Source organism: Oncorhynchus kisutch, unplaced genomic scaffold (genome assembly GCF_002021735.2).
Source record: "Oncorhynchus kisutch isolate 150728-3 unplaced genomic scaffold, Okis_V2 scaffold1781, whole genome shotgun sequence".
Classification (NCBI taxonomy): Eukaryota; Metazoa; Chordata; class Actinopteri; order Salmoniformes; family Salmonidae; genus Oncorhynchus; species Oncorhynchus kisutch.
Window position 1 is genome coordinate 25,001 of NW_022263726.1, and position 16,881 is coordinate 41,881.

A 16,881-nucleotide genomic window follows, 5' to 3' on the forward strand; every position below is an offset into this window, starting at 1 on the left:
CACTGTGATGCGGAGGCTGCATCCTCATCAACCCCACTGTTTCCAGACACTAAAACACACCATCCTGGAGCTGTGTGTCTTCCCTTTGTCAAAGAGGAGGTTGTGGGGATGCGTTTCAAATGGCACCCTGACCAGGGCCCTGTGGCGCACCTAGTAGTGCACTATTTAGGGAGTAGGGAGCCATTTGATACACAAACAGTGGATCTGTCTGTCTGTCATGGCGGTGAAGCGGAGGCTGGCGCACGCAGCCACTCGGTGTGGAGCATCTGAGCTCCGTGCGCAGGGGAGCGAGGAGAGACACGGGGAGAGACAGCGGCAGTCAGGATGGATGCCGTGTACAATATGTTCAACGACACGCCGCAGGCCAGCTGTCACCAAGCGGCAGGCTCTCTGTTCCCGTTAGCTAGCGCGATGTGTGTTTCCAGCATCCTGCCAGCATGGCGTGTCCGACAGATGAAAACCGCTGTGCCTTATGAGCTGTGTAGCCAACCAGGGAATCAGTCACGGAACTACTGTTCTGAGAAAAGACAGAGACAGGCAAATCATTTGTCCACCACTTTGGGCTCGTCACAATTCCACCCGGACATATTTCCTGGTTACAACATTGGTATTTCCTGGTTACAACATTTGGTATTTCCTGGTCACATCATTGGTATTTCCTGGTCACATCATTGGTATTTCCTGGTCACAACATTGTTATTTCCTGGTCACATCATTGGTATTTCCTGGTCACATCATTGGTATTTCCTGGTCACAACATTGTTATTTCATGGTCACATCATTGGTATTTCCTGGTCACATCATTGGTATTTCCTGGTCACAACATTGGTATTTCGTGGTCACAACATTGTTATTTCCTGGTCACATCATTGGTATTTCCTGGTCACATCATTGGTATTTCCTGGTCACAACATTGGTGTTTCGTGGTCACATCATTGGTATTTCCTGGTCACATCATTGGTATTTCCTGGTCACATCATTGGTGTTTCGTGGTCACATCATTGGTATTTCCTGGTCACATCATTGGTATTTCCTGGTCACATCATTGGTATTTCCTGGTCACAACATTGGTATTTCCTGGTCACATCATTGGTATTTCCTGGTCACATCATTGGTATTTCCTGGTCACATCATTGGTATTTCCTATTTCCATTATTAGCCCTTTGTCTAAGAATGGCTGTACTGAAAACAGGTTGAGAAGAGTAGCTGAGATGACATGTGTCTAATCTCTATAAAAACGGCTGTACTGAGAACAGGCTGAGAAGAGAAGCTGTGATGTGTGATGACATGTGTCCAATCTCTATAACAATGGCTGTAATGAAAACAGTTTGGGAAAAGAAGCTGTGACGACGTGTCTCTAATCTCTATAACTATAGCTGTACTGAGAACAGTTTAAAATGAGAAGCTGTGATGACGTGTCTCCAGTCTTTATAATACTGGCTGCACTGAGAACAGTTTAAAATGAGAAGCTGTGATGATGTGTCTCCAGTCTTTATAATACTGGCTGCACTGAGAACAGTTTAAAATGAGAAGCTGTGATGACGTGTCTCCAGTCTTCATAATAATGGCTGTACTGAGAACAGTGGTTAGAGGGGATGCTAATGATGACGTGTGAGACTAGATGGGTAACACTGTGTCGGGACTCTCTGTGGACAGAGCCAACAGGACTGTAGTCGCTGTGCTAGAGGGCTCCTACTGAGAAAACACAGAGGTAGGACTTGTTAGAGGCTCCTACTGAGAAAACACAGAGGTAGGACTTGTTAGAGGCGGCTACTGAGAAAACACAGAGGTAGGACTTGTTAGAGGCTCCTACTGAGAAAACACAGATGAGGGAAGCCACAATGAGAGAACAGGAACAGAAACTAAACAGAATCCTGTGATGAGGCGGCCATTAAACGCACCTGGCCAGATTGAAGACATCATCGATGAGCCCCGCCCTGTTGCCGACAGAGATGATCTACAGAGAGAAAAGGGTAAAGGTGGAACGGTTTTCATAGATTTTTCTGCTTTTATGTTTTTATTCAAACCTTTAATGGTCCAGATGACGAGGAGGAAGAGGAGGAAGATGAAGAAGAGGAAGAGGAAGAAGATGAAGATGAAGAAGAGGAGGAAGATGAGGAAGAGGAAGATGACGAGGATGAAGAAGAGGAAGATGAAGAAGAGGAAGATGACAAAGAGGAAGAGGAAGAAGAGGAAGAAGAGGAAGAAGAGGAAGATGACGAAGATGAGGAAGATGAGGAAGAGGAAGATGACGAGGAGGAAGATGAGGAAGATGAAGAAGAGGAAGATGACAAAGAGAAAGAGGAAGAAGAGGAAGATGACGAAGAGGAAGATGAAGAAGATGAGGAAGATGAGGAAGATGACGAGGATGAAGATGAAGAAGAGGAAGATGATGAAGAGGAAGAGTGTCCTACCTCAGCATTGGTCATCAGCTGTCCAATGAGGAGCCTCCAGTTGTGGAGGTCGTAGTTCACCCGGAAGTACCCAGTCTGGTTGATGTTGCCTAGCAACCACATGTCATCGTCCATCCGGCCCACTTTGTGTGTCTCTGTAAACAAATAAACATGACAGACATGTTTAAAGGTTTACCCTATATTTACAGTGCTATATATACAGAGATGATGGACAAGTTTAAAGGTTTACTGTCTATAGTAACAGACATGTTTAAAGGTTTACTGTCTATAGTAACAGACATGTTTAAAGGTTTACTGTCTATAGTAACAGACATGTTTAAAGGTTTACTGTCTATAGTAACAGACATGTTTAAAGGTTTACTGTCTATAGTAACAGACATGTTTAAAGGTTTACTGTCTATAGTAACAGACATGTTTAAAGGTTTACTGTCTATAGTAACAGACATGTTTAAAGGTTTACTGTCTATAGTAACAGACATGTTTAAAGGTTTACTGTCTATAGTAACAGACATGTTTAAAGGTTTACTGTCTATAGTAACAGACATGTTTAAAGGTTTACTGTCTATAGTAACAGACGTTGTGGACATGTTTAAAGGTTTACTGTCTATAGTAACAGACATGTTTAAAGGTTTACTGTCTATAGTAACAGACATGTTTAAAGGTTTACTGTCTATAGTAACAGACATGTTTAAAGGTTTACTGTCTATAGTAACAGACATGTTTAAAGGTTTACTGTCTATAGTAACAGACATGTTTAAAGGTTTACTGTCTATAGTAACAGACATGTTTAATGGTTTACTGTCTATAGTAACAGACATGTTTAAAGGTTTACTGTCTATAGTAACAGACATGTTTAAAGGTTTACTGTCTATAGTAACAGACATGTTTAAAGGTTTACTGTCTATAGTAACAGACATGTTTAAAGGTTTACTGTCTATAGTAACAGACGTTGTGGACATGTTTAAAGGTTTACTGTCTATAGTAACAGACATGTTTAAAGGTTTACTGTCTATAGTAACAGACATGTTTAAAGGTATATTTGGGGTTGCAAAGGGCCGGAACCATTCCGGTAAATCTCCGGAATGTTCCATGGGAAGTTTAAGCCCTGGGATTTTGAGAATCTTCTTAAATTCGTTTTAAGAAAGTTCGCTTTTGAAATTGAGCCTTTTTTGTGGGATACACATAAGGTAATTCTAGGTACTGTGGCATATTTTGGATAAACAATTCCCAATTCAATGGAATTATAGCCCTCTGCATGCACAGTGCATTCTTCCATCACATGTACAGCTGATTCTCAAGATCTTACACACTAATGAGATGCTATTGAGCCCACACTACTACACTGTCTGAGCCAAGGACTACATGCTATCTGGTAAGTTTTGATTACAATACTGGGTGGGGTGAATATATTTTATACGACATACATGTTTTTTTTGTTAACTAGTAAATAGTAGCCTACAGCAAAGTGTGGTTAAATCATTTCTAACTTGTTAAACATTTCTGCTAGTTAGTGTTTTCTACCATGTGGGTTTTAGTTTGCTTGAGCCTGCTAACTGAGGAGTGTTAATTCACCTGTTTCCATACATATTTCATTTTAATACATGCATCGTACAAAGGAGTTGTTTAATCTAGCTGCTTAACTATTTATCTGTACATAGAATTGTATTTGTTTTTTTTTTACTCATTTTTGTTCTAATCTTTACAGGAAAATGCCACAAGCACTATCTGATGTAGAAGGAAACACTGTGTACATTTGCAAATACTGTGCCAAATCATATGGGAAGAATGCAACAAAGATGCAGAATCATCTGGCCAAGTGCATAAAGTTCCCTCAGCACTTATAACAAGAAAACTATGACAAAAGTCCCTCTACTTCTATTCGAGGTGAAAATGAGGAATCAGACACATAATCAATGTTATTTAGATATTTGTATATGCTATCTATAGATTTATGTATATGTTATTTATATACGTTATTGATATATGTTATTGATATATATAGGCTACCCTGGGGCGGCAGTGTAGCCTAGTGGTTAGAGCATTGGATTAGTAACCGAAAGGTTGCAAGTTCATATCCCCGAGCTGACAAGGTACAAATCTGTCGTTCTGCCCCTGAACAGGCAGTTAACCCACTGTTCCTAGGCCGTCATTGAAAATAAGAATCTGTTCTTAACTGACTTGCCTAGTTAAATAAAGGTAAAATAAAATAAAAATATATATATGTTATTTTCTTATTCTTGTTCTAGTTCCCTCAGTTACACACGAGGACAACAGTATAAATATTGGTCTCAGCTGAACATCCTAACGTGTTTCTGAGGGTTAAGTGTGATGGAGAGGAAACACCTCCAACTAGACTGGACCATCCTGAAACCCTCTTGTAAATAAACAGAGAGCATGGAGCTGGCTGTAGAGTGGACCATCCTGAAACCCTCTTGTAAATAAACAGAGAGCATGGAGCTGGCTGTAGAGTGGACCATCCTGAAACCCTCTTGTAAATAAACAGAGAGCATGGAGCTGGCTGTAGAGTGGACCATCCTGAAACCCTCTTGTAAATACACAGAGAGCATGGAGCTGGCTGTAGAGTGGACCATCCTGAAACCCTCTTGTAAATAAACAGAGAGCATGGAGCTGGCTGTAGAGTGGACCATCCTGAAACCCTCTTGTAAATAAACAGAGAGCATGGAGCTGGCTGTAGAGTGGACCATCCTGAAACCCTCTTGTAAATACACAGAGAGCATGGAGCTGGCTGTAGAGTGGACCATCCTGAAACCCTCTTGTAAATAAACAGAGAGCATGGAGCTGGCTGTAGAGTGGACCATCCTGAAACCCTCTTGTAAATAAACAGAGAGCATGGAGCTGGCTGTGGGCTGACCACACACACACACACACACACACACACACACACACACACACACACACACACACACACACACACACACACACACACACACACACACACACACACACACACACACACACACACACACACACACACACACACACACACACACACCATTCCCCTAAAGATTTCCACTGAACACAGTCTGTCCCTCTGTTCCCATGTGTGCAGACGTGCCAGAGCTGCCAAGCTCTCGGTGCAGCGAGGCTCAATAACAAAATGGGATAGCTAATGGACCAACTGAGGGATTCAGACTACTAGGATAGTACGTACGTGTGTGTGTGTTTGTGAGAGAGAGAGAGTGAGAGAGAGAGAGAGAGAGAGAGAGAGAGAGAGACAGGGAGAGAGAGAGAGAGAGAGAGAGAGAGAGAGAGAGAGACAGAGACAGAGACAGAGACAGAGAGAGAGAGAGAGAGAGCTGATAAGCCTGGCTTCAGATTGCTGGCTGCTGGGTGAGAGTGGAGGCTAATTTACAGTCATCGCCGGCGTGCCGTGAAGCAAGACATTGAGTAGCAAACCACTATGGTCAACCCTATAGTTCAGACTACATTAATGCAACGCTATATTGGTCTCACACAGCCTACGTGGCTACTTTGTCGTGGTTTGTTCCGGATTCAGTCTTGGAATAGCCTGGTGCGATGAGCACAGCAGGGCTCATAGCAACAGGAACCATTCTAAGAGGGGTTAGGGGAGAATGGGGAAGTTAAATGGTGTCGCGCAAGGGGGAAGATCTTCATTAACAAACGTCACTGGAAGTTACACTCCTAAATTGAATCCCGGGAACCCTGGGCTGGGCAGTGGTGGGAATGCTGCTCCTCTCCCTGGCTGTATCCCAAAAGGCACCCAATAGGGGCGACAGGTAGCCGATAGGGGGCGACAGGTAGCCAATAGGGGGCGGCAGGTAGCCAATAGGGGGCGGCAGGTAGCCAATAGGGGGCGGCAGGCACCCAATAGGGGGCGGCAGGCACCCAATAAAGGGGGCGGAAGTCACCCAATAGGGGGCAGCATGTACCCAATAGGGGGCGGCAGGTAGCCAATAGGGGGCGGAAGGTAGCCTAGTGGTTCGAGCGTTGGGCCAATAACCGAAAGGTTGCTGGATCGAATCCCTGAGCTGACAAAGGTAAAAAATATGTTGTTCTACCCCTGAACAAGGCAGTTAACCCACTGTACCCCAGCAGGCCGTCATTGTAAATAAGAATGGGTTCTTATGAATTAACTGACTTGCCTAGTTAAATAAAGAATTACATTCAAATAGGGCTTGAGTCAAAAGTAGTCATAATATAGGGAATAGGGTGCGATTTAGGACACAGGAACAGCCAGCCACGGAGATAGATACACGTGTGATACGGAGCGTAGCCGGGGTTCTTTGTAATTAAAGACAAAGACAGGGGACTTGTGGCTCTCGGTGACACAGTAATTCACTGGCACCTAATTCAACCGGTGACTGTAGCCTCTAAATCTGTAGGCCGAACACGTCGTCACGCGTTCCTCTGTTTAATCATGTGTGGGCCCTTGGTTCACGACGCACGCACCCACAAGGACAGAGACGCAAACACACAGTAGGACAAATTCAGAGAGGAGACATGGAAGACTGATTACTTTTGCAATGGATAATGCAGCAGGAACACTACTGTAAAATAGCTGGTGTATGTTGGATATGCAGCAGGAACACTACTGTAAAATAGCTGGTGTATATTGGATATGCAGCAGGAACACTACTGTAAAATAGCTGGTGTATATTGGATATGCAGCAGGAACACTACTGTAAAATAGCTGGTGTATATTGGATATGCAGCAGGAACACTACTGTAAAATAGCTGGTGTATGTTGGATATGCAGCAGGAACACTACTGTAAAATAGCTGGTGTATGTTGGATATGCAGCAGGAACACTACTGTAAAATAGCTGGTGTATATTGGATATGCAGCAGGAACACTACTGTAAAATAGCTGGTGTATGTTGGATACGCAGCAGGAACACTACTGTAAAATAGCTGGTGTATGTTGGATACGCAGCAGGAACACTACTGTAAAATAGCTGGTGTATATTGGATACGCAGCAGGAACACTACTGTAAAATAGCTGGTGTATATTGGATATGCAGCAGGAACACTACTGTAAAATAGCTGGTGTATGTTGGATATGCAGCAGGAACACTACTGTAAAATAGCTGGTGTATGTTGGATATGCAGCAGGAACACTACTGTAAAATAGCTGGTGTATGTTGGATATGCAGCAGGAACACTACTGTAAAATAGCTGGTGTATGTTGGATACGCAGCAGGAACACTACTGTAAAATAGCTGGTGGTGATACTTCTAGTGGTTACTATGGTTGTGCTGATACCTCTAGTGGTTACCATGGTTGTGGTGATAACTCTAGTGGTTACTATGGTTGTGGTGATACCTCTAGTGGTTACTATCATTGTGGTGATACCTCTAGTGGTTACTATGGTTGTGGTGATACCTCTAGTGGTTACCATGGTTGTGGTGATAACTCTAGTGGTTACTATGGTTGTGGTGATACCTCTAGTAGTTACTATGGTTGTTACCATGGTTGTGGTGATACCTCTAGTGGTTACCATGGTTGTGGTGATACCTCTACTGGTTACTATGGTTGTGGTGATACCTCTAGTGGTTACTATGGTTGTGGTGATACCTCTACTGGTTACTATGGTTGTGGTGGTACCTCTAGTGGTTACTATGGTTGTGGTGATACCTCTAGTGGTTACTATCATTGTGGTGATACCTCTAGTGGTTACCATGGTTGTGGTGATAACTCTAGTGGTTACTATCATTGTGGTGATACCTCTAGTAGTTACTATGGTTGTGGTGATACCTCTAGTGGTTACTATGGTTGTGGTGATACCTCTAGGAGTTAACATGGTTGTGGTGATACCTCTAGTGGTTACCATGGTTGTGGTGATAACTCTAGTCGTTACCATGGTTGTGTTGATACCTCTAGTACTTACCATGGTTGTGGTGATACTTCTAGTGGTTACCATGGTTGTGGTGATACCTCTAGTGGTTACTATGGTCGTGGTGATACCTCTAGTGGTTACTATGGTTGTGGTGATACCTCTAGTAGTTACTATGGTTGTGGTGATACCTCTAGTGGTTACCATGGTTGTGGTGATACCTCTAGTGGTTACTATCATTGTGGTGATACCTCTAGTAGTTACTATGGTTGTGGTGATACCTCTAGTAGTTACTATGGTTGTGGTGATACCTCTAGTGGTTACCATGGTTGTGGTGATACCTCTAGTGGTTACCATGGTTGTGGTGATACCTCTAGTAGTTACTATGGTTGTGGTGATAACTCTAGTGGTTACTATCATTGTGGTGATACCTCTAGTAGTTACTATGGTTGTGGTGATACCTCTAGTGGTTACCATGGTTGTGGTGTTACTCTAGTGGTTACTATCATTGTGGTGATACCTCTAGTAGTTACTATGGTTGTGGTGATACCCCTAGTAGTTACTATGGTTGTGGTGATACCTCTAGTGGTTACCATGGTTGTGGTGATACCTCTAGTGGTTACTATGGTTGTGGTGATACCTCTGGTGGTTACCATGGTTGTGGTGATACCTCTAGTGGTTACCATGGTTGTGGTGATACCTCTAGTAGTTACTATGGTTGTGGTGATAACTCTAGTGGTTACTATCAATGTGGTGATACCTCTAGTAGTTACTATGGTTGTGGTGATACCTCTAGTGGTTACCATGGTTGTGGTGATACCTCTAGTGGTTACTATCATTGTGGTGATACCTCTAGTAGTTACTATGGTTGTGGTGATACCTCTAGTGGTTACTATGGTTGTGGTGATACCTCTAGTGGTTACCATGGTTGAGGTGATACCTCTAGTGGTTACTATGGTTGTGGTGATACCTCTGGTGGTTACCATGGTTGTGGTGATACCTCTAGTGGTTACCATGGTTGTGGTGATACCTCTAGTAGTTACTATGGTTGTGGTGATAACTCTAGTGGTTACTATCATTGTGGTGATACCTCTAGTAGTTACTATGGTTGTGGTGATACCTCTAGTGGTTACCATGGTTGTGGTGATACCTCTAGTGGTTACTATGGTTGTGGTGATACCTCTGGTGGTTACCATGGTTGTGGTGATACCTCTAGTGGTTACCATGGTTGTGGTGATACCTCTAGTAGTTACTATGGTTGTGGTGATAACTCTAGTGGTTACTATCATTGTGGTGATACCTCTAGTAGTTACTATGGTTGTGGTGATACCTCTAGTGGTTACCATGGTTGTGGTGATACCTCTAGTGGTTACTATGGTTGTGGTGATACCTCTAGTGGTTACCATGGTTGTGGTGATACCTCTAGTGGTTACTATGGTTGTGGTGATACCTCTGGTGGTTACCATGGTTGTGGTGATACCTCTAGTGGTTACCATGGTTGTGGTGATACCTCTAGTAGTTACTATGGTTGTGGTGATAACTCTAGTGGTTACTATCATTGTGGTGATACCTCTAGTAGTTACTATGGTTGTGGTGATACCTCTAGTGGTTACCATGGTTGTGGTGATACCTCTAGTGGTTACTATCATTGTGGTGATACCTCTAGTAGTTACTATGGTTGTGGTGATACCTCTAGTGGTTACTATGGTTGTGGTGATACCTCTAGTGGTTACCATGGTTGAGGTGATACCTCTAGTAGTTACTATGGTTGTGGTGATACCTCTAGTGGTTACTATGGTTGTGGTGATACCTCTAGTGGTTACCATGGTTGAGGTGATACCTCTAGTGGTTACTATGGTTGTGGTGATACCTCTAGTGGTTATCATGGTTGTGGTGATACCTCTAGTGGTTACTATGGTTGTGGTGATACCTCTAGTGGTTACCATGGTTGAGGTGATACCTCTAGTGGTTACTATGGTTGTGGTGATACCTCTAGTAGTTACCATGGTTGTGGTGATACCTCTAGTGGTTACTGTGGTTGTGGTGATACCTCTAGTGGTTAATATGGTTGTGGTGATACCTCTAGTAGTTACTATGGTTGTGGTGATAATTCTAGTGGTTACTATCATTGTGGTGATACCTCTAGTAGTTACTATGGTTGTGGTGATACCTCTAGTAGTTACTATGGTTGTGGTGATACCTCTAGTGGTTACCATGGTTGTGGTGATACCTCTAGTGGTTACCATGGTTGTGGTGATACCTCTAGTGGTTACCATGGTTGTGGTGACACCTCTAGTGGTTACCATGGTTGTTGTGATACCTCTAGTGGTTACTATGGTTGTGGTGACACCTCTAGTGGTTACTATGGTTGTGGTGACACCTCTAGTGGTTACCATGGTTGTGGTGTGGATGAGAGCAGATGTGAAGAGAGGCAGTTAGAAGATACCTGTTTTATTGGAGATCCAGAGGATGACTTCTGATGATTTGTAAGTCGAATTCCCCACTGCTAAAGTCAGAGGAATCTGCCACTGTAGACTAGAGGGGATAGGAGGGGAGAGGATGGAGAGAGAGATAGGGAGAGAGAGAGAGAGAGAGAGGCAGAGAGACAGAGAGAGAGAGAGACGGAGAGAGAGAGAGAGAGAGAGAGAGAGACAGAGAAAGAGAAAGAGAGAGAAAGAGAGAATAGTAAAATTCCACAGTGTTCCATCACAGCAGCAAGATGTGTGACCTGTTGCCACAAGAAAAGGTCAACCAGTGAAGAACAAACACCATTGTAAATACAACCCATATTTATGCTTATTCATTTGCTTTTGTACTTTAACTATTTGCACATCATTACAACACTGTATATATACATAATATGACATTTAATATGTCTTAAATCTTTTATAACTTTTGTAAGTGTAATGTTTATTGTACATTTGTAAAGTGCGGTAGAATTGGTACTGTAATAATGCTCGCTCTCTCTCCATCCTCTCCCCTCTCTCTCTCTCTCTCTCTCTGTCTGTCTCTCTTTTGCTCTCTCTCCCTCTCTCTCTCTCTCTCTCTCTCTCTTGCTCCCCCTCTCTCGCTCCTCCTCTACCTCTCTCTCTCTCTCCATCCTCTCCCCTCTCTCTCTTGCTCTCCCTCTCTCGCCAACTCTCTCTCCCTCTCTCTCTCTCTCTCGCTCCCCCTCTCTCGCTCCCCCTCTACCTCTCTCTCTCTCTCTACCCCTCTCTTTTCCTCTCTCTCTCTCCTTCCAGGGGATTGGATTTTCTCAATCTTAAGGAGCTGTGACACCTCGTTGAATTCTCTCTTCTTCTCTTTGTCGGCCGCTGGGCCTCCTGATGAGACATATAGAAGATGACTGTTAACTAAGGACTGGCTGGCCTCCCAAATGACATCCTATTCCATATTAGGGCTTCAGACCCATGGTAGGATACATGAGGGGTTCAGACCCATGGTAGGATACATGAGGGGTTCAGACCCATGGTAGGCTACATGAGGGGTTCAGACCCATGGTAGGACACATGAGGGGTTCAGACCCATGGTAGGATACATGAGGGGTTCAGACCCATGGTAGGATACATGAAGGGTTCAGACCCATGGTAGGATACATGAGGGGTTCAGACCCATGGTAAGCTACATGAGGGGTTCAGACCCATGGTAGGACACATGAGGGGTTCAGACCCATGGTAGGATACATGAGGGGTTCAGACCCATGGTAGGATACATGAAGGGTTCAGACCCATGGTAGGATACATGAGGGGTTCAGACCCATGGAAGGATACATGAGGGGTTCAGACCCATGGTAGGATACATTAGGGGGTCAGACCCATGGTAGGATGCATGACGGGTTCAGACCCATGGTAGGATACATGAGGGGTTCAGACCCATGGTAGGATACATGAGGGGTTCAGACCCATGGTAGGATACATGAGGGGTTCAGACCCATGGTAGGATACATGAGGGGTTCAGACCCATGGTAGGACACATGAGGGGTTCAGACCCATGGTAGGTTACATGAGGGGTTCAGACCCATGGTAGGATACATGAGGGGTTCAGACCCATGCTAGGCTACATTAGGGGTTCAGACCCATGGTAGGATACATGAGGGGTTCAGACCCATGGTAGGATACATGAGGGGTTCAGACCCATGGTAGGCTACATTAGAGGTTCAGACCCATGGTAGGATACATGAGGGGTTCAGACCCATGGTAGGTTACATTAGTACATTAGTATTTCAGGATCTGACTGAACTCCAGTGCTCCTCTGTACCCCCCCCCCCCCCCCTCCCCCCCAGGTGAAACTGTCACACACACACACACACACACACACAACGCTGTCTGACAGCTGTTTCACCGCCCCGCTCCTCCATGATGCCTGCTGGTCTGAATTAATGTCTGTCAAAATCAAAATGGCCGCTGTACACCTGGGTGTGCTGACTGGCTCTTCTGTTAGCTGCCTTCTCTGATTACCTCCATCAACAGGACGTCCATGTCAGGGTGGAGGGACGTGATTCGGAGGACCAGAGAGGTGGGACCAACCACCGAGCAATTAACTCCTAAATCTTTCTCACACACACACACAGAGACAGAGAGGGATGACTGAGCAAATTAACTATTTTTGTTATCTAAGAGAAGGAGGGAGGGGAACCTGGTGTGCCTCTGTTTGAAGTATCCATTGTTCAGCTCCTAACAACCTTAATTACGCTGATTTGATTACTTAATTACGTTGATTATCCGGTTTGATGAAACCAGATGCCTGTGGGGTCAATGCATTCTGAATATCACAGGGATCATGATCAAGAGAGAGGAATTATCTCTGGATGCAGCCTGGTCTCATAGACGAGATGTAACATAGTAAATGTAAATCCGACACATTCAGATTAGTATGATATGTTACGTTTGGTATTGATACATAAGACATAACCCATTTAGCTAAAATTTCCTCTAACCCTAACCTTAACACTTTAACCTAACTCCTAACCTTAACCCGAACTAATGTTAGCCATATTTAGTTTTTGCCACCTAGCTAATGTTATCCACAACAAATTGGCATTCCATACATTTGCAAATTCAGACCATATTGTAAATTTAGCAAATTTGTAACATATATGAATTGCAATTCGTAACGTATCAAATATGAAATGGATGACGAACATCCACATACAAATACATACCATACCAAACGTAACATATCATTCTCAATGGAGTGTCGGATTTACATTCCAAATTATACGAAATGCTCTGAGACCAGGTTGGGGAAAAATACCTTCTGTCAAGTCACAGAATGAGTACTGTTGACCTAATACCAATTTGTAGTTAATCTATCATCAAACCTAGACCTAATACCAACATCTAGTTAATCTATCATCAAACCTAGACCTAATACCAACATGTAGTTAATCTATCATCAAACCTAGACCTAATACCAACATGTAGTTAATCTATTATCAAACCTAGACCTAATACCAACATCTAGTTAATCTATCATCAAACCTAGACCTAATACCAACATATAGTTAATCTATCATCAAACCTAGACCTAATACCAACATATAGTTAATCTATTATCAAACCTAGATCTAATACCAACATGTAGTTAATCTATTATCAAACCTAGACCTAATACCAACATCTAGTTAATCTATTATCAAACCTAGACCTAATACCAACATCTAGTTAATCTATCATCAAACCTAGACCTAATACCAACATATAGTTAATCTATTATCAAACCTAGATCTAATACCAACATGTAGTTAATCTATTATCAAACCTAGACCTAATACCAACATATAGTTAATCTATCATCAAACCTAGACCTAATACCAACATATAGTTAATCTATTATCAAACCTAGATCTAATACCAACATGTAGTTAATCTATCATCAAACCTAGACCTAATACCAACATGTACAGTAGTTAATCTATCATCAAACCTAGACCTAATACCAACATATAGTTAATCTATTATCAAACCTAGACCTAATACCAACATATAGTTAATCTATCATCAAACCTAGACCTAATACCAACATATAGTTAATCTATCATCAAACCTAGACCTAATACCAACATCTAGTTAATCTATCATCAAACCTAGACCTAATACCAACATGTACAGTAGTTAATCTATCATCAAACCTAGACCTAATACCAACATCTAGTTAATCTATCATCAACCTAGACCTAATACCAACATCTAGTTAATCTACCATCAAACCTAGACCTAATACCAACATATAGTTAATCTACCATCAAACCTAGACCTAATACCAACATCTAGTTAATCTATCATCAAACCTAGACCTAATACCAACATATAGTTATCATCAAACCTAGACCTAATACCAACATATAGTTAATCTACCATCAAACCTAGACCTAATACCAACATCTAGTTAATCTACCATCAAACCTAGACCTAATACCAACATATAGTTAATCTATCATCAAACCTAGACCTAATACCAACATCTAGTTAATCTATCATCAAACCTAGACCTAATACCAACATCTAGTTAATCTATCATCAAACCTAGACCTAATACCAACATCTAGTTAATCTATCATCAAACCTAGACCTAATACCAACATCTAGTTAATCTATCATCAAACCTAGACCTAATACCAACATCTAGTTAATCTATCATCAAACCTAGACCTAATACCAACATATAGTTAATCTATCATCAAACCTAGACCTAATACCAACATCTAGTTAATCTATCATCAAACCTAGACCTAATACCAACATCTAGTTAATCTACCATCAAACCTAGACCTAATACCAACATCTAGTTAATCTACCATCAAACCTAGACCTAATACCAACATCTAGTTAATCTATCATCAAACCTAGACCTAATACCAACATCTAGTTAATCTACCATCAAACCTAGACCTAATACCAACATCTAGTTAATCTACCATCAAACCTAGACCTAATACCAACATCTAGTTAATCTATCATCAAACCTAGACCTAATACCAACATCTAGTTAATCTATCATCAAACCTAGACCTAATACCAACATCTAGTTAATCTATCATCAAACCTAGACCTAATACCAACATCTAGTTAATCTATCATCAAACCTAGACCTAATACCAACATCTAGTTAATCTATCATCAAACCTAGACCTAATACCAACATGTAGTTAATCTATCATCAAACCTAGACCTAATACCAACATCTAGTTAATCTATCATCAAACCTAGACCTAATACCAACATGTAGTTAATCTATCATCAAACCTAGACCTAATACCAACATATAGTTAATCTATCATCAAACCTAGACCTAATACCAACATCTAGTTAATCTATCATCAAACCTAGACCTAATACCAACATCTAGTTAATCTATCATCAAACCTAGACCTAATACCAACATCTAGTTAATCTACCATCAAACCTAGACCTAATACCAACATCTAGTTAATCTACCATCAAACCTAGACCTAATACCAACATCTAGTTAATCTATCATCAAACCTAGACCTAATACCAACATCTAGTTAATCTACCATCAAACCTAGACCTAATACCAACATCTAGTTAATCTACCATCAACCTAGACCTAATACCAACATCTAGTTAATCTATCATCAAACCTAGACCTAATACCAACATCTAGTTAATCTATCATCAAACCTAGACCTAATACCAACATGTAGTTAATCTATCATCAAACCTAGACCTAATACCAACATGTACAGTAGTTAATCTATCATCAAACCTAGACCTAATACAACATGTAGTTAATCTATCATCAAACCTAGACCTAATACCAACATCTAGTTAATCTATCATCAAACCTAGACCTAATACCAACATGTACAGTAGTTAATCTATCATCAAACCTAGACCTAATACCAACATGTAGAGAAACAACAATCCTGCATTTCATACACAGTGAGGATGTTATCATTAGAATGAAGGGCAACCGTATTACCAGAACCAGTCACAGAGTTGGTGGTGATGAAATATTGTTAAAGAAAAAATTAATACAAATTAAATATGGGTGAATAATTGGGGGGAAACTGTGAATAAAATGACATAACAGTGTTTATGGCGAGGATAGAGAGAAAGTGTTGTGCAAGGAAAACACTTACACATTTATCTGGGGCAAAGCCTGCTTTTCTCTTCAAGCAACACATTTCCATTACACAGCTGCGTTAGAGGAAGGACTAAGTACTGTGCTCCAGGCCTGTTCATACCCTCTGAGTACTGCATGATTAACCAGGAGGATCAATCCTCTGATTACTATATGATTAACCAGGAGGATCAACCCTCTGATTACTATATGATTAACCAGGAGGATCAATCCTCTGATTACTATATGATTAACCAGGAGGATCAATCCTCTGATCACTGAATGATTAACCAGGAGGATCAAACCTCTGATTACTATATGATTAACCAGGAGGATCCACCTCTACGCAGACGACACCATTCTATATACCTTCGGCCCGTCTTTGGACACTGTGCTATCTAACCTCCAAACAAGCTTCAATGCCATACAACACTCCTTCCGTGGCCTCCAACTGCTCTTAAACGCTAGTAAAACCAAATGCATGCTTTTCAACCGGTCGCTGCCTGCACCCGCATGCCCGACTAGCATCACCACCCTGGATGGTTCCGACCTAGAATATGTGGACGTC

At 41.9% G+C, this 16,881-nt stretch overlaps 1 protein-coding gene across 1 annotated transcript in view; it reads right to left on the reverse strand.

Annotated features, from left to right (window-relative positions):
• Positions 1–10,767, reverse strand: part of LOC116367846 (thyrotropin-releasing hormone-degrading ectoenzyme-like) — a gene marked incomplete at its 3' end in the record, with an annotated part of 28,600 nt that extends 17,833 nt beyond the window's left edge. Inside the window, exons 1-3 of the mRNA XM_031819015.1 lie at positions 10,675–10,767; positions 2,415–2,548; positions 1,902–1,957 (exon numbers count right to left, since the gene is read on the reverse strand). Coding sequence (XP_031674875.1) covers positions 1,902–1,957; positions 2,415–2,528 — 170 coding nt within the window. The remainder of the gene's footprint in view (positions 1–1,901; positions 1,958–2,414; positions 2,549–10,674) is intronic.
• Positions 10,768–16,881: the final 6,114 nt, after the last annotated feature.